Source organism: Apiospora phragmitis (genome assembly GCF_038363925.1).
Source record: "Apiospora phragmitis strain CBS 135458 chromosome Unknown utg000005l:1.0-4161743.0:1.0-4166827.0, whole genome shotgun sequence".
Taxonomy (NCBI): Eukaryota; Fungi; Ascomycota; class Sordariomycetes; order Amphisphaeriales; family Apiosporaceae; genus Apiospora; species Apiospora phragmitis.
The window spans coordinates 56,300-70,628 of NW_027117403.1; the positions used below are offsets into that span (position 1 = coordinate 56,300).

At 53.1% G+C, this 14,329-nt stretch overlaps 8 protein-coding genes across 8 annotated transcripts; 6 read left to right on the plus strand and 2 right to left on the minus strand.

The window, feature by feature from the left end:
- Positions 1-1,627: 1,627 nt before the first annotated feature.
- PG994_004084 (uncharacterized protein) lies at positions 1,628-3,332 on the plus strand (the record flags this gene model as incomplete). The annotated part of the gene is made up of 4 exons (XM_066855493.1): positions 1,628-1,782; positions 1,921-2,018; positions 2,079-2,961; positions 3,002-3,332. The coding sequence occupies 4 exons, from the start codon at positions 1,628-1,630 to the stop codon at positions 3,330-3,332; spliced, it is 1,467 nt and encodes a 488-aa protein (XP_066717660.1).
- Positions 3,333-4,221: 889 nt separating this feature from the next.
- On the plus strand, positions 4,222-5,439 carry PG994_004085 (uncharacterized protein; the record flags this gene model as incomplete). Its single annotated transcript, XM_066855494.1, has 6 exons — positions 4,222-4,597; positions 4,656-4,736; positions 4,804-4,876; positions 4,929-5,056; positions 5,119-5,192; positions 5,263-5,439. The coding sequence occupies 6 exons, from the start codon at positions 4,222-4,224 to the stop codon at positions 5,437-5,439; spliced, it is 909 nt and encodes a 302-aa protein (XP_066717661.1).
- A 403-nt stretch (positions 5,440-5,842) lies between these two features.
- PG994_004086 (Short-chain dehydrogenase/reductase SDR) lies at positions 5,843-6,867 on the plus strand (the record flags this gene model as incomplete). Its single annotated transcript, XM_066855495.1, has 2 exons — positions 5,843-5,876; positions 5,987-6,867. 2 exons carry the CDS (start codon positions 5,843-5,845, stop codon positions 6,865-6,867), a joined length of 915 nt encoding a protein of 304 aa, XP_066717662.1.
- Positions 6,868-7,197: 330 nt separating this feature from the next.
- On the minus strand, positions 7,198-7,709 carry PG994_004087 (phosphotyrosine protein phosphatase; the record flags this gene model as incomplete). The annotated part of the gene is made up of 2 exons (XM_066855496.1): positions 7,198-7,562; positions 7,628-7,709. 2 exons carry the CDS (start codon positions 7,707-7,709, stop codon positions 7,198-7,200), a joined length of 447 nt encoding a protein of 148 aa, XP_066717663.1.
- An 828-nt stretch (positions 7,710-8,537) lies between these two features.
- PG994_004088 (pyridoxal reductase- chloroplastic) lies at positions 8,538-9,555 on the plus strand (the record flags this gene model as incomplete). Its single annotated transcript, XM_066855497.1, has 3 exons — positions 8,538-9,250; positions 9,292-9,439; positions 9,472-9,555. The coding sequence occupies 3 exons, from the start codon at positions 8,538-8,540 to the stop codon at positions 9,553-9,555; spliced, it is 945 nt and encodes a 314-aa protein (XP_066717664.1).
- Positions 9,556-12,054: 2,499 nt separating this feature from the next.
- On the plus strand, positions 12,055-12,486 carry PG994_004089 (uncharacterized protein; the record flags this gene model as incomplete). Its single annotated transcript, XM_066855498.1, has 1 exon — positions 12,055-12,486. One exon carries the CDS (start codon positions 12,055-12,057, stop codon positions 12,484-12,486), a length of 432 nt encoding a protein of 143 aa, XP_066717665.1.
- A 942-nt stretch (positions 12,487-13,428) lies between these two features.
- Positions 13,429-13,765, minus strand: PG994_004090 (uncharacterized protein; the record flags this gene model as incomplete). Its single annotated transcript, XM_066855499.1, has 2 exons — positions 13,429-13,664; positions 13,747-13,765. The coding sequence occupies 2 exons, from the start codon at positions 13,763-13,765 to the stop codon at positions 13,429-13,431; spliced, it is 255 nt and encodes an 84-aa protein (XP_066717666.1).
- Positions 13,766-13,946: 181 nt separating this feature from the next.
- PG994_004091 (uncharacterized protein) lies at positions 13,947-14,240 on the plus strand (the record flags this gene model as incomplete). Its single annotated transcript, XM_066855500.1, has 1 exon — positions 13,947-14,240. One exon carries the CDS (start codon positions 13,947-13,949, stop codon positions 14,238-14,240), a length of 294 nt encoding a protein of 97 aa, XP_066717667.1.
- Between the last annotated feature and the right edge of the window lie 89 nt (positions 14,241-14,329).

A 14,329-nucleotide genomic window follows, 5' to 3' on the forward strand; every position in this document is an offset into this window, starting at 1 on the left:
TTGAGATCGTTAGTCTCGCATCGTAGCGCGTCGTCCGCGCCCGACTGAGCCCAGAATACCATTGTGGCGTGCCCTCGGAATGTATGCACCTTGTTGCGACCCTGCTCGAGGGCAGAGTGCCTTGAAGGGCCAAGCCTCCAACTCCGCGAAACACGAGACGTGAACCAATAGAGCACTGCTGGCGCCGTCAGCAGATGCGCGTCGTTCTACACAGCTGCGAACTTCCAAGGGGAGATCCACGCATTTGCGTACCTTGTCCCCCGGACACATACGGCATCCTTCCAGTAATGGAAGATTTGCCCTGGCAAGGGAAGAACTGAAGAAAATCTTAGTCTGTAAAGGATGCGGGTGTCCTAAATGTCCTTTCCGCGGGATGCCAAGGTCTAGCAAAATCAGTGGTAGTAACGAGCACCCAAATGCGAAGGTCTCGCCATCGCGCAAAGTCACAACCACCATCACAGACGTGTTTGAAGATATTTGCAACGGCGAGCTCTCAAAGCCCCTTTCTGGATCGTAGTAGTCTAGTTTGAGAATCAAGTGCCTATATAAGAATCTCATAGAGCAAACCCTAGGTTGTCCTTGAGCAATGTTATCCATCCATCTATCTATCATCTCGTCTTTGAGAAACATCCCCAAAGCCCATTACGAAAGGTTGTGCCAAAATGCCAAAGAGCCAAGATACACACAAGAGTTCTTCCCGCAAGGACCAGAAGAGGTAAGTTTCATGCAGAAGTTCACATCGTGCTAGTGCTGATCGAGTACGAACCATTACAACAGCTCACTGCGAAAGGAGCGCTTGGAAGCGTGGCAGCAAGACCCCTCCCCGCCCATCAACCAGACACATCTTTTTGCCCAGCAACAAGACGCACACAAGAATGCCAAGAAAAGCAAGAAGTGAACGGCAATCAACATTACGAGCATTCGATCCACAATTTGGGGTTTGTGAGCAAGCAAGGGTGAGGACCAAAGTGCTAGAATCTGTACATAGCAATCAAGAGGCACGTAAAACATAGAGACGGAGTTGTAATTACATAAATAAGATCGACGAGAAACATGCGCAAAAACCAATATCCTCTACCCTGTTAAGTTATCCTGAACTACAACTGCATTCACTGAGCTCACGGCCATAAAGACTGTTTTACTTGCCGCAGAGTATTACCATGGTTCCTCGATGGACAGCGTAGGCCCGTCGTACGAGGACCACCACATGACGTACATAACTGCGCCCCGCGGGGGTGGGCATTCAGATGCACGTTTGACCAATCCCTGGCCAATAGTGTGTCAATTAACCAGGATCCTAGCGTGGCGCATCCTGATAGGGGCACAGGTGCATGACTGAATGCCTTGCAATCTACACAACTGCGTAGAGTCTGCCTTGGATGTGTAGCCTAAGCCCAGAGAATTCCATGTCGTGGGGGCTGAAATTCAGGACATGAATCCGGCCCCCAATATCCCAACAACGTGGTTCGGCGTCGAGATCTTAGCGCTAAGAACTTCTGTTGTCCGTCTCGACCGAAACCTTGAGTCAGGGTATACCGAGTTTTGCCTCCGTCCTCGAGCCTCAAGTGAATCACATCACTGAAGAGTCAAAGGCGATCAATGAGATTAGAGCGTGAGATAGAAAACCATGACTGGTTCCTCTGGTCTGCTGAGGTACGGATACGCGCCCGACGGTACAAGGAAGGACGATGATTCACAGCGAGGGCATCGGCCAGGCGACAATAATATATCTGAGCGGCCTCTTTCTGCCCAGCAGCCTTCCTCTGAAACCTCCATCAAATTGTACGTTGTACCTCCAAACTCTCCGCAGACAGGGTGGACATAGAATGTGTCCGCACTCATGTCACCATCCTCTGTAATAGCAATGCGGCCGAATCAGCCCAGTGGCGAGATCAATCAGCTAACAGAAGTGCTTGACAGGGAGTCAACAGGCACCCGATGCCAGTGTCCGCGTAGCCAGGTGCTATACGATGAGCAGCCTCGGCGGCTTATAGCTACGCCGTCGGCAGAACGAGAAGGTATGTGTTGACTAACTCTTACAAACAAGGGGATTTCACTTACAACTGATACTGGCCAAGGCCATATTCTGGACTATTCGTTTCCGGCAGCAGCAGCCGTTCCGGTCGCAGGCTCTCTGGACGCAGGATACACTGTCCATAGGGTTGGGGTTGACTCTGCTTCCCGTTGTCCAGCATTTTCGCGATCGTCGGATGCTCCGGTATACATTGCCATGAAAGCACTGGGGCCAGAGCTTTCCGAGGCGTACGAACAAGAGAGGGCGAACAGCAAGATGTATGAGCGAAATACTTTGGACTTGTGGGATTGGCAGCAGACGGATACTTTCAGTGGGAGAAAAGATCAAGTTCCGGCTTGGGCGATCACCAACGATTGGCCGTTCGAGTTCGAGGCGCCAATGACCGGGATCCCACCGCTGTCAGAGCCCTCCTGGACACCCGAGTCGTACTACGCTTCTCCTTCGACCGACTCATTGACCGGAGATTGCTCTGTCATGGGATCGTTTACTGATCTCAAGATGAAAAACAAGCGATCGCCAGGAGACTCAACTGTATACGACTCCGACTCCGACGCCGAGTGCCCTACTAGTGTCAAGAGAGCGAAACACTCCTCCGGCGACAACGAAACGAAGCCCGAAGCTCCGACCTATGCATGCCCGTTCCTCAAGAAGCACCCTCATAAGCACCGCGACTGTGCCCGATACGTGTTCAAGCGGGTCCGAGATGTCAAGCAACACCTCAATCGAAGCCATCGAACCCCGGACTTCTACTGTGCTCGTTGCTACAAGCTCTTTTCCAGCGCCAAAGACCGAGACGAACATAGCCGCGACGAACAGTGCCAAGTCCAGGCCAACCCCCGATTCGAGGGGATCTCGGAGGAGCAGAAAGACCTCCTGATGCAGAACAAGGGGCGCAAAAAGTCACATGAAGAGCAGTGGTTCCTGATGTGGGACATTCCTCTTCCCGGGGACTACCCGCCCCGGTAGCGTGTACCGATGCAATCCCCAGGAAGAAGCCGTGGTGCTCCTGCGCGACGTGTGGAATACGAGACACCGCGAATTCCTCGCCGATATCAAGCCTGGCATGGCTACCGTGGATGTCAGCATCCACTCCTTGATGGAGAAGATATTCAGCCGCCTCGAATGGGAGTCTCGGGTACCCAGTCAACCGGCACGAAAACCAAGTAAAGCTATGGCTAAGACAGCTACTGCCGCCCCGGACTACATGAAAATGGCCGACGGTGACGTACTGCCTTGGGAAGACCTCGTGGGCGAGACAAACCTGCAGTTGCCTTCCCCGCCATATCAGGAGAACTAGTTTGAGATGATTGGAGGATTAGCAGGGACAGACGTTCGACCGAGATTATTTGCCCCTTGCGGCAAGAACGCTGGGACGTTCATCGACGAAATCGACGGATTCGTCCAATGAAGATAGAGAATTTGCTAGTCACAGGGGCTACCTTGTTTTCAATTTTTTTGTATGTATCCTGTATTATCTCCTATCATCATCGGAATTTTCATTGGCACATTCCTTCGGCAACTGAAAAGGGGTAGAGAAAGGGCGGTGGGTAAGGGCGGTGAGTAAGGGGTTTCGATCAACTGGTAATACACTCGTTTGGAGTACTACAGTATGCATGGGTGAATGCTTGGTCTCGTGGCTCAACGACATCCACAATTCATTCCTTGATATTTCTATAAAAGAAACTGATATCTTCCGAGATACGTTAGTTTACTAGGCTGTGACGTGGGTGAAAGCTAACTTGATGTGCGTATAAGCCATCTTACTTGGATCTGGAAACCAAGAAACTGGAACATTACAGCCGCCGAGGATAAAGTCAGTTCAATGTTGCATCCCAAATTGTTTCCATCCATGTCAAGTGTAGATAGTGACTCCTTGGGTTGGCATGGCCCAATGTAGACCAACGCCCTGGAGGAAGGAGCATTCAAGGCAGGACTGATTGCCCGATAACCGAGTAGCACCTTCCATCTTTCAGCAAAGGCAGGCGCGTTTAGGCAACATCGGACCCTTCGACAAACTTGTCTTTCGCCCCGCCAAGTGACCAATTTTTGCTTTCTTCCACCAACACATTTTACAGGTGGTCCAATCTGCTCTACTTTCCTGCCCTGCGTCCACTTCTCCGTCCTGCACTCTCATTTTAGGACATCCACATCAGACCCCTGAGTCACTCGTGCATCTTGATTCCATCATGGCCATTATCGAGGATGTTCCAGGCATTGAAATCGGCATTCTTGTTGCGGGTGCCCCAGCAGAAGAGTATCCCGACCCCGGCCCCGACGAGATGCCCAACAACTGCTTCCTCTCGTCTGTCTACATTGAGTGCCTCGACAATCAAGAGTTCGCTTTCAGCTACAAAGTCGACAAGACTTACGACTGGGGCTACAGAAACCACCAGTTGAAGCTGAAGTTCTACATTGGCGCGGACATGTGCTACCATGGCCGCATCGAGGAATCAAGGACACGGCCTGGACCCGTCAGTGGGAAAGTCCGAAACCAAGTTGAGTACAACGAGGCGACCAACAAATGGTACCGCCACAAATTTGTCTTCACCGCCGTCGAGAATGGTATTGCAATCTTCTGATACTGTTCTCTGCTCTCCGTCTCCGCTAACCAAGTCGCTAGTTGACGATGCCAACAAGGAGAGAGTCGAGGAGGACAAGAAGATAGCAGCGCATCTTGATGTACTCAAAGTAGAGGTGTCGCGTGTTACAGTCACCCATACCTATGAGGAAAAAACACGGACATCCCAGAAGCCTGGTTCATCCAACAGCTTGTCTGGTCGCGATATCCTCTCCAATCGCCGAGAAGGCCCTGAAGGGCAAGGAGATCTCCCACGGCGCTGGGTGAGTTCCATATCGTCTTCATATATGATTAGACCTAATCAACCCAACACAGTCTCGACGAAGGAGAGCCCATCGAGAACAAGCCCTCCCACAGTAGTTCTGACCGACATACCTGGACCCATAGATTCCCAGAGGACAACGGTCCAATTGCGGTCTATCTGTTTAAGTATCGGTCCAAGGGTAGGCTCTCAAGACGTCCAGTCCGGCTTTTATCTCTTATGCTATTTCTAACCAATGCTTAGAGGAGCTCAAGAAGGAGCGCATCATCGCGCGAAGCCCATCACCTTCGCCCGTCCCAGTTGAGGATTCGGAAGAGGTAAGCTGCCCAATATGGAGAACGATCGGGCTTGGAATACTCGCTTACATCTGGATGATTCCACGGATAGGACACGAAGCCAGCTTTCAAACGGGAGCTCAGCGAAGCCTTCGATTTGGACGAGGCCTCGGTCAAGTCTAGGCGCAAACGGCCCAAGCGCGATGAAGACGACGAGGATCTGACAGTGGTGGATCTCACAGGATATGACTTCGGTGTGGATCATGAATTTGGACTGAATTATGATTGAGGAGTGTATCATGACTGTGGGGATTTTCTCGAAGGGTTACCGCGTATTCATGGTCGATGTCTTGATGACACGGAAGACATGTACTTGCTATGGCGCTATCCTGATGTAAGCAGAAGGGTCCTTGCTCTCGACCCCCTTATGTATGAGAAGAGTTCAATACGGAGCAATATGTATGTCAAGCGTGCTGCAGGTGTTTACTACGGCCAGTAGCATGGCCGCCAGTGGGGCTCATGCAACGTGATGCAGGTGTTCGGACATAGCAGCTGCACCGTGAATGACAATCGCCGACGGGACACCAAACTATAAATTCCCGACAGAACCCAGGCGAATACGTAGCCAGCGGCAGTGTTCCAAGACTTCTCGGTGATCCCCATTCGAATTCAGTTCCTTTATTCCACTCGCAATGTCGTCATACCCGGCCCAGGCGCCCGAGAACGGTGAGTCAACCCCCCCCTTCCCCCTCCCTTTCGTGCGAGCCAACACCAGAATAGGCCACGAATAATAAGTCCCTGAGACAGCACTAATAGCGAATTCGTCCGTGACACAGGCGCGAACTTCACATCGAAGATCCACACAGAGCCGTACCCCTACATCAGCCAGTCGCAGCACGCCGGCCACAACATCCTCATCACGGGCGGCGCGCGGGGCATCGGCCGCGCCATGGCACTAGCCTTTGTGTGCGCCGGCGCCTCGGGCATCGCGGTGGCCGATATCTCGGAAGAGAGCTTCGGCAACCTGGCCAGCGATTTGTTGGGTGCGGCCAAGTTACACGGTCACGAGTACCCGCAGCTCATTCTGCACCAGCTGGACGTAACGGACGAGGCCAGCGTGCGGCGGTGTGCGACGCTGATTAGTGAGGAGTTCAAAGATGGCCTCGATATCCTCGTCAACAACGCGGGGTATATGACACCCGCGCGGCCCGTGCCGGAGTCGGACCCGGAGACTTGGTGGCGCACGTTCGAGGTCAACCTCAAGGGGCCTTACCTGATGAGCAAATACTTCGTGCCGCTCCTTCTGTCGTCATCGGCGACTTCCTCTCCCGCGGGAGGGCAGATGATCAACATCAACAGCGTCGCGGCGCACAACCTGCGGCCCCAGGCGAGCGCGTACGGGACCAGCAAGCTGGCGGCTCTGCGATTGACCGAGTTCCTGCTGGTCGAGGCCGGGGAACAGGGGTTGGTGTCGTATTCGGTGCACCCGGGCGCCGTGCTGACGAACCTGGCGAAGGACGGCATGCCGCCCGAGACGCTGGCGGGGCTCACGGACAAGCCCGAGCTCGTGGCCGAGACGGTGGCGTGGCTGACGGGCGAGCGGCGGGGGTGGCTCGCGGGGCGCTACGTTAGTGCGACTTGGGACATGGAGGAGCTGATGGCGAGGAAGGGGGAGATTGTGGAGGGGGATAAGTTGAAGGTGCGGCTGGTGGTTTGAGAGTGAGAGGAACAGCCAGCTACGCCCTGCTTTTAGGAAGGGCAATTCATGCGATCCATAGGCCACGATGGATGGTAGGATCAAGGATGGTACGGCAATGTGTGGTATCATGCAGTATCTATTCGCCCAAGTTATTTCTGTCTAGACAATATGCGCCGTAAATGGGCACGAGATCTTTTTATCTCTTCTAAACCTCAAAGTCCACATGTCTATCCGTTTTCCTGTCTATCAAGCCCATAACCCAGAACGCCAGCACGTAAATGGTATCGATCGCACCTTGTCTATTCCTCCGAAGTCTTTCTTTCTCGTTTTATTCCCGGTATTCCGTGTCTATGCCTCCTTCTCAGCCTCCGCCAACCGCTCCTTGAGGAAGTTCTGCGAAAAGCGCAGACACTGCTCGTAGGCCGTCTGGAAGCCCTGACGGCCGCCGTAGTAAGGGTCCTGGACGACCTCGGCCTTGCCGCTGCCCGAGTACTCGCCGAAGAGCATGACCTTGGCTTTTTGCGAGGACGACTTCTTGACGTAGCCGCGCTGCAGGTCGGACAGGTTGGAGCGGTCCATGGCGAAGATATAGTCGAACTCGTCGAAGTCGGCGGCTCGTACTTTCCGCGCGGCGTGGGTGTAGTCGGTGATGCCGTGCTGGGCGAGGGTGGCCATGGTGCGGTCGTCGGGGTCGTCGCCGGCGTGGTAGGCGCCTAGAGGGGGGCATTGATTTCAGCTCGACTACCAGAAGTCTTTTGTCGGAGCAAGTGTCGCGTACCTGTCCCGCACGAGTCGACGGTGTCGATCAGGTCCTTGTACGGGGCTTCCTTGGTGAGGGAGCGAAAGACGCCCTCGGCCATGGTGGAGCGGCAGATGTTGCCGAGGGCAAACGAAGAGGACCGAGATCTTCTCAGGCATCTTGGCGATATGTTTGTGCTAAATGCGAAAAAGCTTGTGGAAGAGAAATGTATTGATCTGTTGTGGTCGAGGATGCTGCGTTGATTGACAGACCGCAACTGTTTTTGCTTGGTGTTCCAATTGCGACCCCACGTACCTCTGATTGACTTACGTACGCCCGTGCTTGAGTTGCTAAGGCTCAGCTCTAGTGGGGTATAGGCGCTGTTTCCTAAGAACTCCAGCGCTGTGGAATACACCATGTTTGTCAATCTCTCACTTGGCATTCTATCTACTTCGCAGAGGTTCGTCTTCTATAGAGGTATAGTTCTAATTAACGAATGGCAATTTCATTTGATTTCTGTACCGCAATGGTGTTTCGTGCCATAGTTACCTGCTATCTTGGTTGCCACAGGTCAATGTCGATCAGCTTCCAACAAGCTCAAGGGAGCACCCGTCCCGCCAATCTGGAAACTCGCTGAAGATTACCTAATGTATGGTTCAGGGGCATTCCTTGCATTGGTTTCTTCCGGAAGGATGCCAGATGCGAGCAAACAAACTGACAAGAGCGATTCGAATGAGATCTCTATCAGATTGAGTTGAACGCTAACCTCAATGGAGTGCTGAACCCCCCAAGTCCACGTGCGCGTTTCAATCCAGCGGGTCATGACGCCACGACTCCTTTTCTCCAATCTGCTCGTCGAAGATCCAGTGCCGCTAGTCAGGACAAGCAAGTCGCGTCCATTCATACCCGACTCGCATAATATTCCATCCAGTCCAATCCAACTAACAAGATGGCCGCGCGATTCGTCCTCAACTGCGCCAAGGAATCGGCCGGCACAATTCCTCTCCCCAACCTCTGCATCGGCACCTGGGCCTGGGGCGACTCCGGCACCTGGAACAACGCCACGGCCGAGGCCCGGGCGAACCTCGACGGCGCCTGGTCCGAGATGCGGAAGCAGAACCTCAACTTTCTTGATACCGCCGAGGTCTACGGCCGCGGCGAGTCCGAGCGCATCATCGGCCAGCTGCGTCAGAAGAACAAGGAGGAGCAGGACTTCGCCGACCGCCTCGTCCTCGCCACCAAGTTCCTGCCCATTCCCTGGCCGCCGACGCGTCTGCTCGTGGGCAAGGGCATCCCCGACGCCTGCCGCGCGAGCCTGAAGCGTTTGGGCGTCGAGCAGGTCGACCTGTACCAGATCCACGGGCCCGTCCACGTCTTCAACTCCATCGACGCCGTCGCGGGCGGGTTGGCCCGCTGCGTCGAGCTGGGCTTGACCAAGGCCGTGGGCGTCAGCAACTACAGCCGCGACGAGATGATCCAGATGGACGAGGCCCTCAAGAAGCGCGGGATGCGCCTCGCCAGCAACCAGGTCGAGTTTAGTTTGTTGCGCACCCTCCCCGCGACCGGGACCGGCGATGGCGTCAGCCTGCTGGACGAGTGCCGGAAGCGCGGCATCGTGATGATGGCCTACAGCCCGCTGGGCATGGGCCGCCTCAGCGGCAAGTACTCGGCCGAAAACCCGCCCCCGCGGGCCGCCGCTTCAGCAACTACCCGATGACGCAGCTGTCCCCCTTACTGGCGGCGCTGCACCGGGTCGCGGCGGCGCACGGCGTCAAGTGCAGCGCCGTCGCGCTCAAGTGGGTCATCCAGAAGGGCGCGATCCCGCTGGGTGGGGTCAAGAGCGCGGCGCAGGTCGCGGAAAATGCGCGAGCGGCGGGGACGAGTGGGGCCTGACGGAGGTCGAGATGGCGGAGCTCGAGGAGCACGCGATTGTGGGGAGGACGAATATGATGTGGCAGCATGGTTGAGCGGCGGGCGGAGGCGAGTTTTTTCTTACTTGATGTAATATATCCAGTTCAATGCTTAATGGATTTGCTTTGCTTGTCGTCCAGTGCACCCACTGCGCAACCCTGACTCGGCATATACTTCGCAATGCATCGTAGCCAGCTGGTCTAAGGAAATTGTCATCTTCGGAAATCTCTTAGTAAAATGTGGACTAGGCTTGCATGGGTAAGGTAGCATTTAGGGACTATCGCAAGAGCCAAGCAAACTAACTTCCATTACACATCTAGTTATCTAATTTGGAAACGTTTCCTGGGTCCTGGGGGGCTGGTCCTTTCCTCAGATTCGAAGTCTTTTCTCTCCCATGCAGGAGTATTCGACTGAATCAATAAATCCATACGACTTTCTGGATAGAGTTCAACGTGCATAGAACTATACCATCCGACAATCTCAAAGGTGCCTTCTAGTACGGCACATTCTCGAAGGACAAAATTCCTAACCCTGGTTCTAAGCAGACGAATATATCGCCTACCCTCCCACCATAGCCCCGCCACTCAATACAAACTCCTCTAATATAAGTCTCGTAATATTCTTTATCAGTTTTATAACCCAATTCTCTTTCCCTACTCTCTGGGTTTCCAACCTCGAAGTACTTTTGCCTTGAATGTTTATTTCGCCTTTCATCTAATAATGTTCCCCATCCCTTCCCAAATAGAACTGGGGGTCTCAATGGAACGGACTGGTCTGATATCGAGAGTGCATTTACCTTCTCCAACGGTGTTGGAGTTCCGACGTCCCGTATAGGGTTTTCAATACTAAACCAGTCGACAGGATCGGTGACGCTTTGGTATGAAAAACTTTCCAGTTCAGATATGTCGTAGAATGGGAGCTCCCATTTGATAGTTGGCCAATCGAATGCATAAGTTTTGTTCTTTTGTCCAAAGGATAATCGCAGTATGTCGATACTCCGAGTCTCCCGTATGATGAACCTGACGACATCGCCGCAGACCTCCTCGTACGACTTATTGTAGTCGATAGGTATCAATGACGTCTCGTCTTTGGGTGCCAATGCCATGGCAAGAATAGAAAAGATATGGTCATGTCGCACTGATGCTTTTAACCCCGTTCCTTAGTATAATAAGTCCACCAGTCTCTTTACCGTGCTCTCCGTCCGGTGCTGTCGGAGCGCGTTGTACGTTTCATCGAGCGCCTTGAGATTCTGAAGGGCTGTCTGGTTATAGTAGGACGAACGTTCCTGTCCGCTGAATTTCAAGCCTTCCTGTTTCGAACATCAAGTCTCGAAAACTCTCAATGAAGGTCTCCCAGGGTGTTGAGAAGTGAGGCGAGCAGACTGCCAACTTTCTCGCGGCGTACACTTCTTGGCGGACCCAAGTTCGTTCAAACCAGGAGTACTCCAGAATCTGCCTCTTTAGCTCTTCACTATGTTTTGAGCAATCTATTGCTTCCATGCCCTTCAACCCACAATGCTCAAGGCAATGTCGTAGAGCCTTTTCCACGGCTGGCGCTTCACCGAGCCATATGAAAACGGTGCTGGCCTTGGAATATATAGCCTGCATACGGGGTATCTGAAAGGACTTTTCTGTGTTGTCTTGCTGGTTGATGCAGACGAAGTCGATCCAGATATATCTGTCCTCGTCTGGTTGACGAAGGTATCTGAGGGCCGAAGCAAGGTTGTCTCGCAGGAGAAGCTCAGTTCCATTGCAAATGCATGCAACGGACGGCGGTGCGGTTCCCCAAGTGTACGAAAGGGCGTCGAACTTGACGGGGGTTTCATGGTCGATGACAGCCTCATCGCTCAAGTCCACGAGGTCCACGACTACGAGGGCGAGTTCAAGATGGGCCTCGTGATCGGCATTCGGTCTGATAACGGCAAGGCGAGTTTGCCATTTCCGAATTGGGCTATACAGAGACATGACTGAACCTGAAGGGTGGAAGTGAACTAGCTCTGAGCTTGTGTTGTTGTGACAGTTATCAACAAGTGGTAGGGTCAATCACGGTATTGATGCGTGCAATCAGGAGTGAGGAGGAGAACTGGGGAAGCAACCCTAGACCGAACGCTCGGCCATTCGGTATACCAATGCAATTGAGGAGAGATGGTTAGTGGCGGTAAAGACGTTATGAATGTTCAAAAATGGCGCCAGGAACACAGCCACCAGGCTTGGCTGCATGGGAGTGGCAGATACAACATGGATCAGTACTCCATCTCCCTATTGCCGGCATCGCCAATCGCTGTTAGGTTGACCTGCATACAGAGCCCGACTGCGCCTCCAAATAGGCAAAATGCGGAGTGTTGCCGTGCATATCCTTTTGCGCCCCGTTTCTTAGAAGCATGTCAGCAACAGCGCCTCCTGAGTTCCCCCCTTCCTCTTCCCTCACACATAGACACTCTGAACCCGCCCATATATGGGTTCCTGCCGGAAAGTACTTGCCTGCTTCACCACCCACTGTTGTATTTTCGATCTTCCATCTGTTTGACCTGGCATTCCTCTCACTGTTGACGAAGCATGGCCGAGGCTCTAGGCCTAGCTGCCTCGATAGCCGGCCTTGTGTCGCTAGGCCTCCAGGTCGCCGGCGGCATCGCAACTGATCTCGACGCCCTTGAGAACCGCCAAGTGGAACTAGCATCGGTCAAGCGGCAAAACGATGCGCTCGCCGCCAGTCTCGACATCATCAAGGCGGCCGCTTCTCGTACCCAGAGTCACCATGGCCCTGCAATCACGACGAACATCCAATCCTGCGAGACAGAGATCCAGGCCGTGGAGGCCCTACTGGCTGATCTTGCAAATTGCGACACTACTATATGGCGGCAGCGACTACGGAGCAAGAAGAAAAAGCTCACCTACATGTCTGACCCGCAAAAAGTACAGCTGGTTGTCCAGCGTTTGCACAATACCAATCAAGTCCTGAACCTGACTCTAACCGGCTTAACCCTGTGAGTATACTTCTGATACTAGTTGATATAAACCTTGCATTAATGAATGTTCTTACAGAGGAATGACCGGTTCTCATATCGAAAAGCTTGATACGATCGAGTCAAGCTCCCGCGGACACGGCTCCGAACTACTTCTTCTACGTTCGGAAGTGTCGGCTGCCGTCAGATTTCGGGTTGTCCAGTCGATGCCAAAATGTGCAATTCAAACCATACCCAAGAATTCCGTAGGCGAGAGTTCCCGAAACTGGGAAGTGGAGGAGGGAGTGGTGTACTAATCAGTCAGTAAACCGGCGTTTTTTGTGGTGAAGGTGAAATGTAATATGGCAGATGCCCTGGAAAATGAGATGTAAGGCCTCACTAGGCAACACATCGTCACAAGCTTGCGGGTGTCAATTTTCAATTGTGGGGAAGGAACAGAAGTAATGAGTTATTGATTTGGGGGGAGGGGAGGAAGCTGTTATAAAGAAGAATTGCTGCTTGCTCTCTGACAGCCTTGATGTTTCTCGATTGGAAAAGACGAGCCCAAATTGACGGTGAATTGGCGTGGTTCGTAATTGTTGACAGAGTTCTTGCAACCCACTGCGCTGCAAGTAGCCCAGAGAATGTGGGCAAATGCCATAGACCAGATAAGATCTGGTGTAACAATTGTGTTGGAAAAGCTGCCCAAGCTCTCATGTTGCTACTAATAGACGTAGGTATTGAAACCAAATACATGGAGAGTTCCAACATAGTTGTTGATTTGCCGGAGGCAGCGTACCCGAGAACAGGGGATGGTTTGTACGAAACAATCAATCCTTACACGGACTCAAAATAATTATCACTACCATCAGCTGATTGATATCCCTCCAACAATAGCATCCCAGAATTAAAATCACATGACCTTGAACTGAACATGGCTGCCATTGCCACCACACCCTCAAGAGTCTCGAATCAAAGGGACGTAGTGTCAGAACTTATTGTAGGGGTCATAATCCTTCTTCAAGCGCAGCAGGCTCTCCAGGCGCCAGGGCTCGTACCTGTAGATCGACTCCAGCGACTCGTCTCCGGGGCCGTAGTTCACGTACGTGGTAGGTCGCCGCGTTGGCCGGCCCTGGTTCCACATATCCACCGCCTCCCGGACCCACTGCGCGGCCGTGGCGAGGAAAGCGTCGAGGGCGTAGCTGACGGAGATAATAAAAGTACCTAAAGAAATAAAAGCAAAGAATTAATATTATCTACGTGAATGCCTTTAGATATAAGTAATGAGGACTTGCGTGTAACTCACAGAAGAAGGAAGTAGTCATCGCACCAGGATCTGTTCTGGGCCATACAGGGTGCGGAGGCCACAACTTCGCCGCCGTCACCAGCTTCGAGTTCAAGATCTTACCCCTGCGGACCTGATACGTGGTACCACCGGACCTACATCTTTATCGGACAAGTTGCAAGTCGGCGGCCTACCCGGGCCTCGCGGGCACGTTCGTCGTCATGGAGGGCTATGGGGTTAACGGCGACATCAGCAAAGACCCGGCGTCGTCGGCATTCCCCATGCGCGAGTTCTGCGAGACGGTAATGGCGGTCCTGTTGGCCAGGACGGCGTTCAGCTTGATCACGTTATCGCTGATGAGGTCATGCTATTTCTGCAGCTGGCCGTGGCCGCCGCCAAGAACGCGGCCCAGCATACCGACGCAGGCGCAGCTGCCCGTTGCTATCAATAGGAATTGCACGTTGGCCAAGGGTCTCTCTATCTTGGCGATCTGGCAAGGCTGTGCTCACTCGTAACGTAATATCCTCTTTCCCAACGATAATCGATGGCCTGATGATCAAATGTTCCTCCCTAGAACAGGCCACACGTGACATCTTCGCTGATA